Here is a 20813-nt window from a genome sequence, read left to right on the forward strand (position 1 = left end):
CACTTAACTGGTAAATCAAAGGTTGCTGGTTCGATCCCAGCATCCACCACCAGTGTGTCCTTGAGCAAGACACTTTACTCCATGTTGCTCCAGGGGATTGTCCCTGTAATAAGTGAACTGTAAGTCGCTTTGGATAAAAGCGTCTGCCAAATGACTAAAATGTGAAATGTGAAATGTGTCTGTTAAGTAAGATCTTAACCATTGTAGTGCCTGTCCCTGAATACCGTTATAATTATGTAAACGATCTAATAGTATTTTATGGTCTACAGCATCGAAAGCAACACTAAGGTCAAGCAGGACTAAGAGTGAGATGTTAACTTTATCTGATGCAATAAGAAGGTCATTTGTAATTCTAACAAGCGCAGTTTCAGTGCTATGATGCGGTCTAAACCCAGACTGAAACTTTTCGTGTATGTCATTATTTTGAAGGACACAACTGAGTGGACACTACTTTTTCTAGTATTTTAGACAAGTAAGGGAGATTTGAAATCAGTCTATAGCTTCCAAGTTCGTTGGGGTCTAAGTTTGTTTTTTGATAAGAGGCTTAATTACAGCCAGCTTAAAGGGTCCTGGGACATGTCCTAGATTAATTGACGAGTTTATAATGTTATAAATGGGCTCAATTGCAACAGGTAGTAGCTCTTTTAATAAGGTAGTTGGAATGGGGTCTAATAAGCATGTTGTCGGTTTGGATGTTGCAATAAGTTTAATTAAATCTTCCTGACATATAAGAGAAAAGCACTGTAGCTTTTCTTTTTGGGTGATGGTCGATACTAATTCTTCAGACACACTTGGAGGTTTGGTTTTAGCTATGTTGTCTCGTATTTTTTCGATTTTCTCTGCACAAAATGTCATGAATTCATTGCTACCAAGGTGCGGCAGAATAGCCAGGTCAGGTGAAGTCTGTTTGTTTGTTAATTTAGCAATTGTACTAAATAAAAACCTTGGATTGTTTTTGTTATTTTCTATGGAGGTTACGGAGGTGGTTGGCTTTTGCTGCTTTTAGTACCTTTTTGTAGCAGTTTGCACTCTCTTTCCATGCAATTTTAAAGACCTCTAATTGGGTTTGTTTCCATTTGGGATCCAGTTAATGCGTTTCTCTTTTTAGGGCGCGAGTGGTGCTATTGTACCATGGTGCCATGATCTTTTCAATAATCTTTATTGACTTCATAGGTGGGACCGCTTCTAATGTATTAGAGAAAATAGCAACCATGTTGCTGTTCATGTCGTAGAGCGATTCTATATTGGTTGGCATGGTTATTAAAGGAGTCAGATCTGGCAGGTTCCTTATGAAACTATCTTTAGTAGTTGAGGTGATTGTTCTACCCTGTCGATAACGATATATACAACCGATTTCTGCAGTGCGCAGTGTACACGATATAAGATAGTGATCGGAAACATCGTCACATTGAGGTATAATATCGATATTGGTTAGATCGGCTCCGTGAGATATAATCAAATCTAGTGTATGATTAAGTCGATAAGTAGATTATGTACAGGACGGGCTGCTAGACCAGGCTCTCTCGTTTTGATAGAGTTTTTGTACCTCATAAATTAATTAAAAGTTTCAACCAAGTTAAAGAATCTACACCAGGGCAATTCTAGGATTTTTTTTAAAGACAGACCCCAAGTGCTGGCAGGAAACTGTCATGATTCCGCTATCATGCCATGTTTATTCTTGTTCTTGCAGCGGAGTCATGGCATAGCCTTATGGGGAGGGAGAGATAGTTTCCCTAGGGGACTACTATACTCTCTCTCCGAGTCTCGTCTGTGTTTCCCGCCCTTTTCGTCTCGTTAGCTTTCCCATCAGTGTTTCATCCCTATCACCTGGTCCTTATGAATTATCCTGTGTTTTTCCCTTTAAATAGACCTCATGTTTCGTCGTCATGTGTCGGTCATTGTTTTGTCTGTTATTGTAAGCTGTCTGAACGTGCATGCAATGTTGTGTCTGTACATGTATGCTGTTCCCTGTAAAAGTTACCTTGTCTGCCAAGTTCCTGTTTCCTATAGTTTTAGTAAGTCTAGTTTTGAGTTTGTACCAGTAGTTTTTTTTTAACTTTAGTTAGTCTGTGTTCTTGTTTATAGTTTATCCAGTCTTGTTTTCCCCATCGTGGGTTTTGTTTTGTCCTTTTGTAGTGTCTTTTGTAAAATAAATATTGGTTTACCCCTTTACCACCCCGCCTGCCTGCATTTGGGTTATCTCCCCTGTATTTCATGACAGGAAACGGTTAACAAAAATGCTTTATTAACTCTTTCACTGCCATTGACGTGTTATCTCGTAATTTACAAAAAAAACGGTTCCCCGCCAAAGACGAGTTATTACGGCAATCAGTGTGTGTACTGTTGTACAGCAGGTTGCGCTATTACACACCTTTGGGAAAAAGTACAGAATCCCAGAACCTAGAATGTATATCTTTTAGAGGTTTGCAATGATTGTTCTTAGTGGAATCTGGGCGGAATCTTTGACAAAAAACGTTAATTATCTCGGCTGTTTAATCAAAGTGAAGCATTTTTGAAGAAACCTACCCACTTCTACGGAGTGATAAAAAACAAACAAATGAAGATACAACAATATGGTTTCTTTTGTTTAAAAGCTGAGATTCTGTTCTTTCATATGAGATATTGTTTATCCATATTTTCTTTACAGAATATTTACTGTGAGCCATTAAACTTGGGTGAAAATGTAAAAAATCGCTGGCGTAGGCTGGCAACTATGTTTTTTAAAGGCTGGTGGAGAATGAGTTAATATGTAAACAAAAACAAAATTACGATGGGAAAACAAAAAAATATGGATTTACCAAAAGAAACACTTCCCACTAGGGGAAAAACAAACTGAGGCAAAAACCGCTTGACCACTTTGACCAGACAAGACTATGAAAAGGGTAACACTAGAAAAATAACTTATCACTTACTGCACAACAGGATCATAAAAAAAGGTTATAGATGATAAAAAAACCGCCAAGGGACAGAGAGCAAAGGGGCATTAAGTATGGGAAGGCTAACGAAGGATGATGATTCAGGGCAGGTGACGGGCAGGTGAAGGGAATGAGCACTAACGGGACAAGCATGAGCGGAAACAAGGGGGCGCAAAGTCAAAACAAAAGCCATGTGACTCCACACAAAACACAACACAACAGAAACCCGAAAGACGTGGTACTCTCATGACTCTGTCCAGTGAGCAAGAACAACCGTGACATGACGGACAGAGTCCAGACAACAAATTGTTTACTACTATAAGAAAATCCCTGACAATTTCAAGTTATATAAACTTTACACAAATCATAGTGTAACTTTATTCATGAAACATAAGTAAATTGTCAAATATGCTAGTGATTTGACCGTAGTTTCCACCTTCGTCAATTTTTACCCTCATTAGGTGGGTGTTAATTTGAAACCCTGCTGACAACATTAAAGGGGTCCTATTTTGCCTATTTTTCAAAGTCTTTATTATGTTTTTGATGGGCTAAACAATATGTTTTCATGTTTCTTTTTGTTTTAATGCTTTATATATTACTTTATATATAACATATTTTATCTCTTAGGCACGAGATCGCACCAATCGGAACACAATATCCTCACGCAATTGGCACGATGGAGTGCTGGGCTGAAAATTGCGACCGTTTTAGTTGCATATGCTCCCTAAATTTAACCTGTGCAACCTTTAGATATATTTGGGAGCATTTGTGTGAGTACATATTTTGTTGTGGTGCGACCTGTTTTCATAACTGTACAGAACACGTAATAACTGTACAAAGTATGTGCATACTGCTGTGAGCTGACTGTCCCGGCCATTCATATAGACAACGTATTTTCTCCATGTTAACACGTGCTAGACATTAGGGTTTCAACCTTCACGCGCCTCTTGTGTCTGCACCGCCTTGCGCATTAAACACTAGTGTTTTTAGCGGTTTCACGCTGCCAGCAGCACTTTGGGGCGCTGTTATGTTATTTTAAATACATTCACCTGCAAACCTCTTCAAAAACGGATCATCCGTGTCTAACATATGTGCAATGTGATCATAAAACATCATGTGTTTATGTAGTTTTAACTGTTTCACTAAAGGCTGTGAGAGTTCAGTCAGTGAGGGCCAGATTGTGATATGATCTCCACCTCTGCTAACTACAGCACTATGCAAAAAGCATAAAGAGAAAACAACCACAGCTCTTTACTTAAAACTGCACCTGTTGAGAAACAAAGCATATTTTTTGTGCAATTACTGCTTGTCAGTTGAGTTTGTGAATAAACATTTGCAGTTTTTTCATATTGTTTATTACTGCATAATATATTTCATTAAAATACAAGTTTCATTTGTTCCATAAAGGACAAGACAATTTTATAATGCCTACAGTTTTTCACATTTTGTGTTAAAAGGGAATAAAATATTTCATCATTGAGGATTTCTTTAAAAAAACACACAAAATCTCGTCTCGTTCTTGTGAATTCAGTCTTGTGTCTCGTCTCAATAAGTGTATTGTCACACCCTAACAATTACCCTTTGGCTGATGTTTTTTTCTTGTTTTACGCATTTTAGTACATTTTGCAGTTTGCATGTATTCTACAGTATTTATCTTTGGAAGATGTTCATAACTAGAAATCAAGACAAAATTGTATTCATTTTAAAGAGAGTATTTAACAGTTTAAACCCCTTTAGGCCTTTGGTTTGACTTGGAGATCTTCTACAATGGTTCCTTTCTTATGACCCTTGAAACAAAGATGAACCTGACTAGGCTTGGAAAGGAAGGAGAAGGTTTTGGAGAACAGGGAAAAGAAGGGTAAGCTTATGGAAAGTTATTTGACAACTGCACATAGTGTATCTAGTGTTTTTGATGTTGTATCCCTTGTTCAACTGATCTAAGCCTCTATCCTGTAAGGTGTTGTGTTTTTTACTATTATTGTTACTATAGGATGTATTTATCACTTCTTTTTTGTTCTTGGTTTCTCTGGATGTCTTTGTGGATGTGAACTTAATGGTGAGTTGATGGTCATGGTTTATCTGAAATATTTCCATTAGGCCTACCTCTACTTCATTTATTAGTCATGCTACATGTGTTTACTTTAGCATAATACTTAAATCACTGAACAAATAGTTTTTTAACAACTTTCCTTCAATAAAATACAATTATAATCAAGATTTAATTCTCTCACCATTGTATTGTTGGAATGTTAAATTATTTCCTCTGAGTCTAAATCAAATTGTACCAATGTGTCGTTAACTGGGCAGGAATATGTTGTAAAAGCACCATATGTTTGTGTGTGCATGTTACAGACCCAGACCACGCACTGACTTCCTGGCCGATAGTGATGAGGAATCATCCAGTGCTGGATCATCTGATGAAGAAGACGCTGCAGAAGTGCCTGAAATTCCAGGAGTGGAAGGGTGAGATTTACAGGCAAATATCTCTAAACACACACTAGGTAATATATACTCTCAATAATATTGTTTTCACAGTTATGTTGGGGGACACCGTCCCAGCAAACTCATGCGCTTTGTGGACAAGATCGCAAAGTCAAAGTATTTTCAGAAAGCCACAGAGACCGAGTTTATCAAAAAGAAGATGGAGGAGGTGTCCAACACCCCACTGCTCCTCACTGTGGAGGTGCAGGAGTGCCGAGGGACTCTCGCTGTCAATATTCCGCCTCCTCCAACAGACAGGATATGGTATGAATAACACATTCTACAAGATCCTGTCGAAATTGCAGTAATGCAACTTTATTTTATACAGATCATATCTGTAGTAATGCGTAATCTTGATACAACACCATCTGCTGGTCATAGGGGTGCTCAATGTCGGTACTTGAGGGTACATTTACGGAAGCCTCTTGTCAGGAGTACCTGCAGAAATAAAATAGCTCACTGAACCAACAGAATAAGCTCTTGTTTCACGTGACATTTTTCAATACTTGACACATATGATAATGCTGACATTTATAATCACTTACCTTTAAAAGACGATGCTGTTAGCTGTTATCTTGATTTGAGTTGGCAAAATGAGTCCAGGTGCTGGACCAAAGACGTTTCATACACTCAAGAGTAGACGCCTAAGACGCCTTTTTCCCTGCTACGGGTACATGATGACTGGGGACAGGGCCATGTACCATAAAATCTTGGATGAGAACCTCCTCCCCTCAACCAGAACACTGAAGATGATTTATTGCTAATTTGATTGAATATTAGAATCTTTCCAAATGTTGTAGATTCAATCAGTACATGAGAATCACTAAAATTACTCAATATATTTTGAGGTTAAGGTCTTGTGAATGATTTTCAGTTTTCAGTCGCCCTAATAATTTTATCCGTTGTATTTAAGCTCTGTGTTTGCCTGTGTACATTGTCGAGTTTTAAGTAGTTACGTTTGGTTGTTGCTACTCTTGTTGGATTTCTTTCTGTCTGGATTTATTATGAAAGCTCTTTTGGAATATACCCCTTGGTGTGCTGTTGGTACACACCAATATGTTACAGACAAAGAGGAAGCCAGATGAATTCTTCTTCTGTGTGACAAGTGAATGATAAAAGCATAAAGTTGAGCAGTGCCACCTTGTGTACCGGGTATTTCTGTTTTTCATTAAGTGCTATCTATGTCAGGGAGTGAATTTGCACGTTCAATAGATTCCATCGGCAGTGAAAATCGCTGGGGTACGAACTTCGTCTAATAAGACGCAGGGAAAAGCGTGTGTGATTATCGTCCCGCTGTTCAAGTCTTTAAGGTGTACCTTTAGCACCATTGCACCCTACTTATTTTACTCAATGAAATGCAAATCAATTTCTAACACTTATATCATGTGTTTTTTTTCTGGATTTTCTGGTTGATATTCTGTTCTGTCAAAATAAACGTAATATAACAATTTATAGACCCTTAAATTCTTTGTAAGTGGGCAAACTATATGTATAATGCAGGATCTCCGTGCTGCCACTGACAGCGCTCTGTGGGTGACCAAGGTGGCGGCACGGGCCCTGGGACGGGCGATGTCCACGGTAGTGGTCCAGGAGAGACACCCCCGGCTGTACCTTGCACAGAAGAGTGAAACCCTAGAAAGTCCGCTTTCTTGATGCACCCATATCGCAGGGTGGGTTGTTGGTAACGCCGTCTAGGACTGCGCTCAGCAGTTTTTGATGATGAAGCAGACAGGGGCAATTTTTCCGCGCCGCGACTCGCCCGCCTAGAGGCCTCCGAGATCCCGCGTGACGTCTGCTTCCCGGCAGCCCAGGACCCCTTCGACATCCACCCCATCAGCAACCTTCTCGCGAGAAGGGACACTAACGGGAAGACACCAGGGAGAACAACATCGGGCCCGACCTTCACAGCCACGGCTCTGATCGGTCGGTAAGGGACGCCTGCTGCCTCGTCACCAAAGCCGGACCATTTTCAGAGTTTTTCTGTTCTCCCCGGGTGTACTTGTAGCCTATCGCACACTCCACTGGACTGTGCCCGGCAACCCGACCTCACGCCCTGGCGAGGCGTAGGGTCGTACACACATGACAGCTGCCACCACTCTCAAACCGACAGTGCGTGCAGCTGTCCCGCCAGACAGGCAAAAAAGCGGAGCCAACCTTCCCTCCGGGGACCCCCCGCGACATATGGTTAGCTCTGCCAGCCGACGAACCACCCCCCGTGGGAATGATCTAGCAGACCGTCCCCTTGGTCCCCCTGTCACAGTCCCTGGAAGCTCGAGAGCTGCCCACACTATCTTGGTGGCTAATGAGGGCACTTCATCTAGGTTACTCTATCCAGTTCGCCAGAGACTCTCCCAAGTTTCGGGGCATCATCTCTCCCTCTGTCAGAGGCAGAGACATCTCCGTACTTCGGGTAGAGGTCACCACCCTTCTGGCGAAACGGGTATCGAGTCCGTCCCTCAAAACCAAGATGTTCAGTGGGTTACAGCCCGCACTTCATCGTTCCCTAGAAAAACGGCGGGTTGCACCCCATAAGTCTGCGTACCCTGAACAAATCACCTTCACAAGCTGCCGTTCAGGATGCTCACGCAGAGGCACACCCAGACATCTATCAGGTGTCAGGATTGGTTTCGTGGCAATCGACCTGTTCTCCCTTTCGATCTGTCCCTGTCCCCAAGCCGCCCTATCTCCCTGAGGGGAGGAAGGTTTATGGATACTAAACTATCTCGACGACTGGCTTATCTTGGCACACTTGTGAGATCTGTTGTGTACACCTGGTGCTCCGGCACCTAGATCAGTTCGGATTACAGGTCATCCAAGAGAAGAGCAAGCTCTCCCGAGTGCAGAGCATCCTCTTTCTCGGTATGGAACTTAACTCTGTCAATGACGGCGCGACTGTCCACAGCACGCGCCCAGTAGGTCTTGAACTGCCTGGAACACTTCAGGCAGCCAACAGTCCCCCTGAAACAATTCATGGCGTCCTCGACGGGTGTAATACCCCTCATGTTGATGCACATGCGACCGCTTCAACACTGGTCTGCGACTTTCTACTTTTCCTAGTGAGACCTTGATTGGCTGATTCAGGTTTGTTTGATCAGGTTTAAAGCTTAACTTTGCAGGACACCGGCCCTCCAGGACCGACTTTGGACTCCCAAACTTGTGTCAATTAGGGTTCACTATTGTTCAATTGACAGTACAACATAGGTAGGATCCTTCAGGTGACAGGTGTTGCAGGTGGAAGGTGTACCAAGTTTTTTCGCTTCCACACTATAATTGCATCTGAACTCGCTCACTTGTACACTCATTCACTATTCCCTTTATAGCAAATGCTAAATAGTCCACTATATGGGGAAGTAAGTGAATGAAAATGAGTGAACGATTTCTCACACTGACTTAATATAACCTGCGTTTATAATATTACTTATATTATACACTTATATTACAACTGTGTGGCTTTATGGATTGTTTAATTAAATGTCATAATTCATTTTGTCACATTTTTGTATTAGTTTTTAAGAAAGAGAACAAAACAATTGTTTGCCATGTTTAATTACATTTATTACTTTTAATACAATTAATTAATATATTGAAAATAAAGCTCCACTGTCTATGACATTCATTTAATCAGTTTATTCTCAAAAAGTGGAAAATAACTGTCAACAAGTACAAAGTATAAATCTAGTACAAAGTATAAACGTGCATTCTTAGCATCAACGCTAACTCTCCACCAGCTGATTCCAATCAGAGTGAGTTAAAGAGTGAACATCAGATGTACACCTAAAATCAGAATGCTAGCTAATTTATTTTTCCTTGTTATTTGTTTTGATGTTATCAGAAATAATCTACAGGTACTTTATTCCTTGCGGATGTGTACCAGAAGTTAGTTTGGGCCATAAAAGGGCTCATGCGCAGTAATGTTGGTATATTTTGTTGCTTTGAAACAGTCTATTAAAATACAATTTGTACAGATTTCAGTCTATTCAGTCAGGATTATTGCAGAGTTTATTTTACAATGTAAAAAGAAATGTCATTGTCATTGTCATGACTGTAAATTGTATTACATTGTGCAAGTAAAGCTAGATCTTTCGATGGATGTGTGTTTATGATTTATCTTTTTTAGGTATGGCTTTAGAAGACCTCCTCACCTGGAACTAAAGGCTCGACCTAAACTGGGAGAGAGAGAGGTCACTTTCGCTCATGTGACAGACTGGATAGAGAAAAAACTAGATCAGGAGTTTCAGGTACACATATTTGAGATTTAAACAAGAACATGCATTGCATGAATCACATTATACACACATTGCTGGAAACAATAGACATAGAAGTTATAATGTTTTTACATTGGTCTTGACAGAAAGCACACACCGATTTGATCATTGAAATTACAGTTAAGGAATAATTGATTTAGAGAATATCATTATTCGTTTTTTAGGGTTAAATTTGAGATCTTTTTTGTCAGGATCTGTACTTGATGTTCCCTTGACTCTGTGACACTTCCATTATCCTACCCAGAAAATCTTTGTAATGCCAAACATGGATGACATCTGGCTGCCTAACATGCACTCTGCCACGGACACACGATCCAGTGCCAAGGACAAGGAATCCTTGGTACCTGAGGAATCCCTTGAAGACATGTGAAGACATTTTTATAAATCAAGTCCCAAAAGAACAAGACCATACCTGAGCTTACAATTACATATCGCTCAGTGAGCAGTGAAAAATCCTACAAATCGCAAGTGTTCATGAGATGTGAGCTACAGTAGTACAATAAAGAGGCAGCACAAAACCTGGAAGGCCTAATATGTCAGTGTGAAGCAATGTGCTACCTCTGTTTGATGCATACTGGCTTACCAAAAGTCCTAGTATGAAAATCAACTAAGCATAATGGCCTGATCCAGAGACATGACCTACAAACCCAGTAGACTTTTGGTATGACAGAGTGCTCTCAGGGTACCGTATCGGATGACGTGCATCCTTGTGATGTACAGTTAGCTACAATCACAGCTTATGAGCCAGAAACCCCAAGCCAAAAGGGTGAATTTCTAGGGTTTGCACCTGTGTACAATTTCATGATAATGAATGTCATGCTTACACACACTAGGTCTACTTGTACCATCATTATCCTTCCTCTGTGTGGCCTTTGATTATGCAATGAGATCAATTTCACTGTGCTTTAAGAAGGACAGCCAGTAGCCCCCCACCCAGCCCCCTGAATAGTCCCCATACAAGTAGCCTACTCAAGATGATAGGGTTCAAAGAGCTTTAAATATAAGACATCTCTAGTGGTTAATCACTGTCCCTCTGCAATGGGCTGGATCAAAAGCGGTGACTCACAACCTGAAATACTGAATGGTGAATGGTGAATGGGCCCATGCTACATTAAATACGGGCTCACTAGGAACAGAGTGTTGTGCTTTGAGTTCAGGCTGTGAGAACATGATACAGTTGAATTCTAGATATTCACCCCCTTCGTTTTTTCTTCATACTGCTGCCGTATGTTAATTTAATTCAGGTAACTTTTTCCACATCAATCTACGCTCCATATACTATAATGATTAAGCAAAAAATATTTAAAATTTGTTTTAAAAGAAATAACTAAAATAATTACATTGCAAAAGTATTCATACCCTTAACTCTTTGGTTAAAACACCTTTACAGCTGAAGTCTTTTTGGGTATGATGTGACAAGCTTTACACATCTGTATTTTCTGCCATTCATCTCCTAAGATCATCTTAAACTCTGCTAAATTGGTGGGGGAACATCAGTAGACAGACATTTTAAGGTTTCTACAGCGATGTTCAGTTGGGTTCAAGCCCATTTTCTGGAGCCCTCAAGGAAAACAGATGACAGACTTGTATTTAAGCAACTTTTGCATTGTTCTAGCTATGTGCTTAAGATCATTGTCCTGTTGAAGAAGAAACCTTCTGCCCAGTCAGAGGTTCTGAATTCTCTGGTCTAGGTTGTTCACGAGTTTGCCTATCCAGATAATAATGCAGTAAAAGGTATACATATATGGCGTGCTGTCAGGGGAGTGGGTTCAGAGCCCAGCAGTTTCTTCCAAACTTGGAGTACTCACCTTCAGTCTGGGAAGAGCACTCCCACCGTTGTCCTGCGGGAGAAAACGGCTCTTGGTGAGGAGCCGGTTACTGGAGGGATGCTTGAAGACTGTTGGAAGAATGCAGGTAAGACAGCTTTCCTGTCGCTCAGTGGATAGAGCATGGAGTTAGCAACGCCAAGGTCATGAGTTTGATCCCAGGGATTGCAGATACTCGGAAACAAATGTGTAATATAATGCAATGTTATTTGCTTTGGTTAAAAGCGTCTGCCAAATGCATGTATGTAAATGTCTATTTGTAGTGGTTCCTATCTTGAGCTATTATCCTGACGTTGCTGAAAGCGAACCTCCCAAACTTTGTTGATTAAACATCATTAATTAAGGGAATCTCTGCATTTTATGCCTTTGAGCCTTTCTTCTATCCTGAGAAGTTCCCCTGTCCCTGCTGCTGATAAACACATAAAAAGCCTGATGCTTTTAAAACCACACTTTATTGTGTAGGAAATTGTTGTGCAGGCGATGAGCAGCGCTCGTTTCCTGAAGGCTTGATGTTTGAAACTAAGATTCATCAGACCAAAGAATATTGTTTCTGACATTTTGAAAGATTCTTTTAATTGTTTTTTGTTTTTTCAAAAACAAACAAGGTTGTGGGTTCGATCCCAGGGGATTGCACATACTTAGAAACAAATGTATAGGATAATGCAATGTAAGTCGCTTTGGATAAAAGCGTCTGCCAAATGCATAAATGTAAATGTAAAACGTTTTCATGTGTCTCACTGAGGAGAGGCTCGAGTTTGGCCACTCTGTCATAAAGCTCTTTTTGCTCTGAAATGTTTCTGATATGGTTCCTTGCCACCAGCTTACTCACTGGGAGACTGCTGCTTTTACGTAATTCATAGATATAAACGATTTACATTTAACAATGTAGGTGTGCATTAACATACCTTAACTTTATCAAATACATCCTTTCTCCACGTTTTGGTATTATACCAAATTGTTCTGGTATATTGTAATTTTAGGTTTCCAGTCCTGATAATAATATTTAAAATAAAAATATACCTAATTAAATAATATATTTCAGTTAAGTTTCGTCAGTGTACATTGCATAAAGGAAAAACTTGCATTAATATAATGTATCTTAAACCCATAATGGGTCTCATTCCCCAATACGCGTACGCACATGAATTTGTATTCTAAATGAGCTGCCGCGTGCACAAGTTTAGTAATTTGCATAAAACACCATCTTCATATTAGAGCTTTCCACCTATCCTTTTCTTGATCACCTGTCAGCACTTAAGTCAAAGGCTGTGTCCAAAAGCTTAGGTAGCTGACTTGTTGCCTAACTGCCTCATGAGGCAAGGACTTCGGGGGCAGTGATGAGCAAGAAGGCAGCTCCGAGAAGCATATTCGGACAGCCTTCAGAGGCAGCGTAACAGAATTCTGTTTGAAGTGTAAAAAAGCGCACCTTTAACTAATCGAATATGTTAAAACTACAATACTAATTTCTCGCTAGAAAAAACAGAAAGAACAGAAAAATAACTTTATTTACACAAAAACTGTGCTCTAGCCGCTTTTTTGGCCGCCATATTATTTTTTAGAAATCACTAGAGCATACACATAAAATGGTGGGACAGTGAATGATAAAGCGTAGGATATATTCATACTGATTTTAAAAACCGACCTGATGGAGGTATCTCAAGAGACAGAAAGTTAAGAAAACATTGGATTTAGTAGTGCCTTGATGCTGTCCTTCCTTGAAAAGCTGCCTCCTTTTTTATATATCTTGTATACAAATGACTGTGTAAGAAATTATAAAAGTATTTTTTTGGTCAAGTGGTTGAAGATTTTACAAAGTGGTGTGATGATGCTTAATTGCAACAAAATGTATCGGAGACAAAAGACATGTCTATTGACTTTAGAGCAGCAACACACTCTTACCAGACTACCCTCACTAGAGATGAGAATGTGTGGAAAAATATCAAATATCTGGGGACCATAATTGATAATAAAATGTTTGGACGTGAACACAGAGATTCCATGTAAAAGGGGACAACAACGCCTATATTGCTTAATTAAATTAAGATCATTTAATATAGATAGGACATTGATGGAATTGTGTCATGATTCCGCTATCATGTCATGTTTATTCTTATTCTTGCAGCGGAGTCATGACTAAGTCTAGGGTTTTGTGTGAGAAGGACATGGCATGGCTTAGATTTTGGCTGTCATGCGCCTTCTCGTGTCTCGTCTATGGCCCCGCCCCTCTCGTCTCCTCGTTAGCTTCCCTTGAGTGTTTTATTACCCACACCTGCCTATTGTAATTATCCTTTATTCGTCTCCCTATTTAATCCCCTTGTATTCTCTGTCCTGTGCTCGTTTGTTCTTGTACATAGTTGTAACTTTGCTCGTCTGAACTGCTGTACCCAGGATTTATTCCATACGCTGTGTCCCAGCGTTTCTGCTCCAGCACTCTGTTCCTGAGAGTTTTTTGTTACAGTTTGTTACCCTACGTGAGTTTTTCGTTCCTGTTTTGGCTGTCTTTGTTAATCCCCTGTATTTTACCCCATTGTGGGTTTTTGTTTTGTGTTTTATAAAGATATTTTGTTACCCCGTACCGCTGCCTGCATTTGGGTTCTTCTCTATCACCACACGTTTCGTGACAAATTGTTTTTTAGGTAATATATTGAGCCAGTAGTGTCCTTTTCTATTAGCTGTTGGATTTTTAATCTCTGTGTGAAACATAAAAATGATTTACATAGGAAAATTATAGGCAAAGAATTCTAATCCTTCTTTAACGGAATGTTTTGAGTAGGTCACATTCCGTTATTCTGGACATTGAGCGTTTTCTGTATTCAGAGTTCTTTATGCTCCCTTCAGGCTCATATTATACACTGTAATCGATACAAATACTTAATCCGGTTGATAAATGGTGGAAATTTTCAGTGTTTTTTTTTTATTTTATCCATATAGGTTTTGTATTCTGTGTTATGGGAATGCATTCTGTGAGTCTGTTTAATTTTCTGCTTTCCGTTGCATCCAAATTGCATGCAAGGGATCTTAATAAAGCTTGAACTTGAATACTCATTCACTTGAATTTGCCACATCAACAAGCGGAATGCTTCTGTGCTAAATTACAAGTGTCCCAGCAAAGGGACCGAGGGCGATACTTATGCAATGTAATTATTTCAGTTGTCACAATTTTGTTTTTTGCTTTGTCCATAGGGTGTATGGAGTATATATTAATGTAAAAACATATAATGTATAGTAGTTTAGCAAAAGGCATAAACAACAAAATATGGAAAAAATTTAGTGGGTGAATACTTTTTATAGGCACTGTAAATTCCCTATTCAACCTGAAATTGGACTTGTCGTACAAATGCAAAACCTGCCGGGAACCACTGCTCTGGATGTTATATTACTTTTGAGATTAGGGCTGTCACAATTACTAAATGATCGTCTCATCACAATTAATTGAAGCCATCACAATTATTTCAGATACCCGGAATTATTGTGAATCCTTTAAAAACAAGGGTGATCTGCAGTTTTTCTGCATTTTACATCCACCGTCATTGATCTGCACTCACTGACATTTCTCCATAATTTCTTGTATTTTTTTTTTTGGTTGATTTGTTTTGTTTCCGGACTTCCTGCATCTACACAGCAGACCCTCATATCTAGTCTAAGTGCTCAAGATTCAAGTCTTCTCTGTTAAGGTCACTCTTCAGTAAATACTAATTATAAAAAAATTACATTCCTAAAGTTTATATTTTCCTCATTGAATAAATTAATTGTCATTAATAGTTATATTGTCAAAGCTTTAAAACACAATTAATTGCCATATTCACAATTATTTAATCACAATTTAATTCACAATTAATCATCAGCCAAATCTCATAATCGTGACAGCCCTAATTCAGATCAAGTGCTATTTTATTCTTTCTCCAACTACAGTGAACTCATGTTATGAATATGTGATGCTTGTTGAATGTACACATCATTGCTTATCAGCTTTTTCCATTTATCCTTTTATCAAGTCTTAACATCTGTATTAAACTATCAGGTTAAATTCTTCTTACTACACTTGCAGGGCTTGAGTTGCACTAAATCTTTTTTTCCTTGTTTGGCAATTACTAGCCATTTAACATACAAATCAGTTTTACCTTTTATCTGCAAGGATATATACCAATATTGACAAAGATTGATTAAAAAAATCGAAGCCCATATGTATATGTTATGAGGTCTGTATCTTAGCTGGTGTAAAGGTATCTGCATAAATGAATTGCAAACTTATATCAATATGCTTTAATTGCAATCAGTTTACACTAGAATGTTGATCATGTGCAATCTTCAGTTGCTATTTTGATAACACTTAGCAAAAATATTGCATTCAACTATATTGTGACAACATGATTGTGTGTGGTAATTAACAAGGCTAGCAAATGAATTAGCCTAGAAAAGTCCTTTTAAAACAGTTGAACTGCATGAATGAATACAATTGTAGGTTGCTTTTAAAAGAGGAACTTGGGAGCAATTCCAAGAGGCTCCAGTTATAGATCAGACTTTGCTTTAGCACTGTTGCTTGGCCCATTGAGCCATGACACCTAGAGATGCGCGGATAATCTAAAATGTCAACCGCATCCGCTGCTTCAAATAAATTATCCACCCGCCCTGACGTTTAATTTTCTGTGATATAGATATTCGCACGCGACCCGAACCCGAATAATTACTCAGTAAATTTTATAGCACTGTCTTTGTCTGTAAATGCTTAAATCTAATCTTTCGATTTAGCACATACATGATGTACCATATAAGAAGCAGTCTTATGGCTTTCATACAGTGCCTAACAGCCGTTGCATATTACATACCAAGCACTTGATTCATCCTTGTTAACCACTTCGCTAAAAGGCTCCCACACGGTAGGCTACTTTTCTTTCCCACCTTTTGTTTTGTTTTTATTTCTCCATTTTTAAATTTCTCTCGGATCTGTTTTGCCCCCATATCTGCTTTAAGAAATAGGCCGTCCTCTGTCGCCACCACGCGCGCATTTCTTTTAAATTACTGCAAATTAGCGCCTGCTTTAAGATGCATTTAAAACAAATTCGTATTTTTTGAGAAATTTTGTTAATATTGTATATGGTATCATCCACCCGCAATTAATCAAAATTTTGTTTTTTTATTACCCGACACACCCGTCCCGCGGATCATCCGCAGCGCCCGCGGATTTAACCGCCATCCGCGCATCACTATTACACACTGACTTTCTGTCATGGTCTATGGACCGCCTGAAGTTGCCTTGGCCACCCCCAGGACATCCCATGTGAAACACTCTAGCTCCGCCACTGTTTACAAGCCCTGCCCATCACCTACTTTACGGCATTCGTAACGTTTTACTCGTAGCCTGGGTGAAGTTAGCCAACCGCTAACAATAACAAGACGAACAATCCAGTTCAACGCAAGTCTCCAGACCATCACTATGGCAGAACCAGCAAAAAAAGAGAAAGAGAGAGAGAGTGATCGGACACGAGCCTTAACACGAATCAGTATCTGATGGACTTACACTCGGTGGCGCGAGCTCCAAGAGGCAATGGATTGCAAAACGGATGGAGACCTAGCCTTCCTTCTACTGCTCTTATATCCCTTCTATACAAATCTTATATGTACATTTTTTCTTACTGTCCTGTACTTTTGAGCTTATTAGTTATGATTATGCTGTGCTCAGGATGTTTATTTGGGCACTTACGTTACTGGTTCACACATCGTAACCGCATGGTGGACTAGAGATAATGTAATGTTCCCGGGTTATCAATTGCTTACGTGGCATGATGGTGCCTCGTCATGAATTTACTGTTATGGTTGGTAATGTATGATCTGTCAGTCTTGTTTGACAGTTTATATTCTACAACTTTTGTTGTTGTAGGCCTATCCCTGCAATAAAATGAGTTTTCATTCTGCTGGCATGACACCCTGCTGTTCTCACATCACAGTTTGAAAACCTGACGGTTGTGTTTTTAAATTTGAGAGAGATAATGGTTATGTGATGTTTCATCTAAGAGTAAGTTGATTCCAGGTTTAAGATTTTTATCTGATAAATGATTAAATTTTTTGGGTCACCATTTTATCATTGTAGCATAAACCAGTGGTTCCCAACCTGGGGTCCGCGACCCCCTTAGAGGGACGCCAGAGTTCACATGAGGGGCACGGGAGCTGCATAAAATGTTCCACTAACATTTTATATAGAATATTTTATGTTTTAAAAAAAAGAATGTGCTTACAATGACAAGATATCCTCGGTGAGAGATACGGGCGCAGCTGACACTTATTATCGCTCACATCGTTCGCATGGCTCTCGTCCCGCCTTGCTCGTTACAAACGTTAATGCAGTTGATTCTTCAGAATGTGACAGAAAATCTTTCATGTTTGTGTTAGTGACTCTTTTTGATATTTTTGGCATAAAAAAGGAACATGTACTACATCTGGTTTAGGGTTAAACTTTTAAAACCAGGAATAACAAAAAAAAACCTAGTCAATATCTTCATCTTCAATTGTCATAGTTTTACAATGTTTTATTTAATAAATGTTAAGTTTCAGATGATATCTTAAGATCTTCAAGAAGGATGGTGCCATGTCCTATAGTTCTAACCATGGGTTAAAAAACAATTGTTTAGCGCTCCTTTCAAAATTCAAGATCTTTACTGTATTCTTTAAAAAATGTAGAATTGTCCAATAACTTCTTGGCATCCTGTTGAGTTAAGACTGAGTCACAACAGTGTATAGAAGCTATTCTGTTAATAGAGTTGTAGTTAATGATGTGTTTATGGTAATAGGTCCAATAATGTTTGGGGGACTCAAACACCCCTGCATCCACTTTTCAAAGCTTAACTCATGAGACTGCATCAGACTGAGACTATAGGAGTTTCGTTTCATTTCACCCATCTTCATCACCATTATTTCATGTTGTACATCTGATAGCAAAGAAGTCGGAACAGATAGTGTTTCCATTTCACATTATTTTGAGGGCATTTATTTGTAAGTGTTAAATAAATGATTAAATGTTTTTTTAACGGTACTCTTCAGTTCTAAACTTTACACAAACAAAGTATAAGTTGAAACCCCTGGGCATGTTTTATATAACTGTCATCCTTTTCTTGTGTTGCTTGCTTTTCACTGAATATAATTCCCTTTCTGACACAAACCAACTGAACATATTAAAAATAATATAAAGAGAATGCTGGCCAGTTTTTTAAATACCACTGTATTTTCCTGTGTTTGGAAAATGCTTTTCCAGACAGATCTGACAGTTTGTGTGCTGGATTGTGCATTAAACATGACATCCAAAACATCCAAAACGTTCTTCATCTTAATGTCTCTATTTTATTACACATCTTGTATTTTAGAAATTGAGTATGTTTGTTTTATTTTATAAATCGGCACCAATATTTGGCACAAAATATGCATGCAGTCCTTATGATCTAAATATGAGATTGCTATACTGTAGCCCAGTTGTATTTTACTAACGAAAGCATCTTGATTTAGATAAGTTTTTCATTGAAAGGAGGAAAGGAAAGTTGTTTAAAGTGTCAATCAGAAAACCTGTTTCCATGGAAAGAAGTATATACAAACTTGTTTGGTTACAAGATTTTCAGAACAACCAGTGTTTGTGTGTGTCAACACAACACTTTTTACATATCCATGAAAGTCTGATTATTTATTGTTTTAAAGTCTGTATGCAGTTTTTATGGCAATTATAACAGTAAATAAAGGAAATATAATTATTTGTCCTGAAGCCAGAAATTATTCGAAGGAAACTATCTTTCAATGCAATGTGCATTTTCCATGCCGCCCGTTCAGATTCAGAATTGGTAAACTGTAAATTAATTCCTGAAAAAGATATCTAATTAGATCATAATATTGCTGTTTCATTAACCGAGCAAAAACAAATTTTGATTTTTACAAACCACATTGACCCCACCTATCCATAATCATACAATTTTAGCCCAAGCTCATCCATAATTTTTCACTGGTGAGATATTTTACAGCTATATGTTTGTTATTTTGCTCTATGGTGGCATTGCAAGTTCTGGTTTTGTGTTTGTTTTGAAGCAATATTTAGAAATGTTACTATCCTACATAACACATGTGCTACACTTACTTTTAAGTAGTACGTCTTAGTAGTTAGTAAATTCAAACATTTGTTTCACTTTTGGTAGTCCTCTGCAGTTGTAACAATAGCTCTTGTCTTAAGATTTTACAATTTGGCATTATTTTTACAAACATTTCACTGTTTAAATTTTTACTAATTTCACAACGGATGATAAAAAATGCATAAAATTCTTGTTTACGTCTCATTTATGAGGAATTCTTGATTCATACGCTACAAAATGTTTATCTCTGTTTTGCATTTCCATCTATACTTTTTTCTGCCATCAACGATTCTCTTACGGTTGGGCATTGCAATGCAATGTTTATTTATATAGCGCATTTCATACACAAAGGTAATTCAAAATGCGTTAAATAGAATTGATTCACAAAGAAAAACGATGCTTAATGATAAATAAATATCATAATAAATTAGTTAAAATCACAAGTGCTTAAGAATGCATAATGCAAAAGGAAATTACGTTTATTTTGAAATGCGTACTAAAAAGAATCACAACTAAAAGGAAAAGAAGGCCGATTATTATAATTTGTCTAATTGCATAAAATTATGTTATTTTGTTACAATGATGGACAGTCATTTGGGGGGAAAAATAAGTTTTAAAGATAAAATTTATATATCAAAATGGACTTGAGGCCATCTCTTGCCAACACTTTGGCATATTGATACAAAACATATATGTCATTGTAGACTAGACACACATCTATTCCTTTTCATCTATTGGTCCTAAAAAATTTGCAACTGGTTATAACTTTGAATCCTTTGGCCTAAAACAGCAGAATTCTCTCTTTAGACTCCTTGGGGCGTACTGAGTTAAATATAATCGAACATTCTTTGGTTGGCCATCATGGTTATGGGCAATTCTTGCAATTGTTAGCCTCAACCTCAAAAGTTTAGTTTTTCCAAAGACAAATAGTTTACCAAAGATTTTACCACATTGATAAGTCAGATGTCACCACTCGGTATGATAGATCTGATAGATTTTACTATCTTTTTATTGATCCAAATGATACCATAGTAGTGTTCCATATTGTTCATATGCCAAAACTGATAGATCTAACTATCCTGCAGACATGGATGTCAGAGGGGAAGAACAGCAGGCAGGAGATGAAGTGATGCTATAATAAAATGAGCAAAGTTTATTGTAGAGAGAAAATCACAGTTGGGTTCAGATGCTCTGTCTCTGTTAAGAGTTCACTCCATCTCTGTC

At 38.4% G+C, this 20813-nt stretch overlaps 1 protein-coding gene across 3 annotated transcripts in view; it reads left to right on the forward strand.

The window, feature by feature from the left end:
- The window catches only part of tex2 (testis expressed 2), a 79123-nt gene extending 60187 nt beyond the window's left edge, over positions 1 to 18936 (forward strand). The window contains exons 8-12 of one of the 3 annotated variants that reach the window (XM_056752659.1): positions 4653 to 4773; positions 5274 to 5378; positions 5451 to 5660; positions 9514 to 9634; positions 9906 to 18936. In XM_056752659.1, the coding sequence (XP_056608637.1) occupies positions 4653 to 4773; positions 5274 to 5378; positions 5451 to 5660; positions 9514 to 9634; positions 9906 to 10031 (683 nt within the window). In that variant the 3' untranslated portion in view covers positions 10032 to 18936. Of the gene's footprint in view, positions 1 to 4652; positions 4972 to 5267; positions 5379 to 5450; positions 5661 to 9513; positions 9635 to 9852 lie in introns of those variants that run through there. The other 2 variants (XM_056752660.1, XR_008907151.1) reach the window with 2 other exon arrangements.
- The last annotated feature ends 1877 nt before the right edge of the window (positions 18937 to 20813 follow it).

This window comes from Triplophysa dalaica, chromosome 7 (assembly GCF_015846415.1).
Source record: "Triplophysa dalaica isolate WHDGS20190420 chromosome 7, ASM1584641v1, whole genome shotgun sequence".
NCBI classification, from domain to species: Eukaryota; Metazoa; Chordata; class Actinopteri; order Cypriniformes; family Nemacheilidae; genus Triplophysa; species Triplophysa dalaica.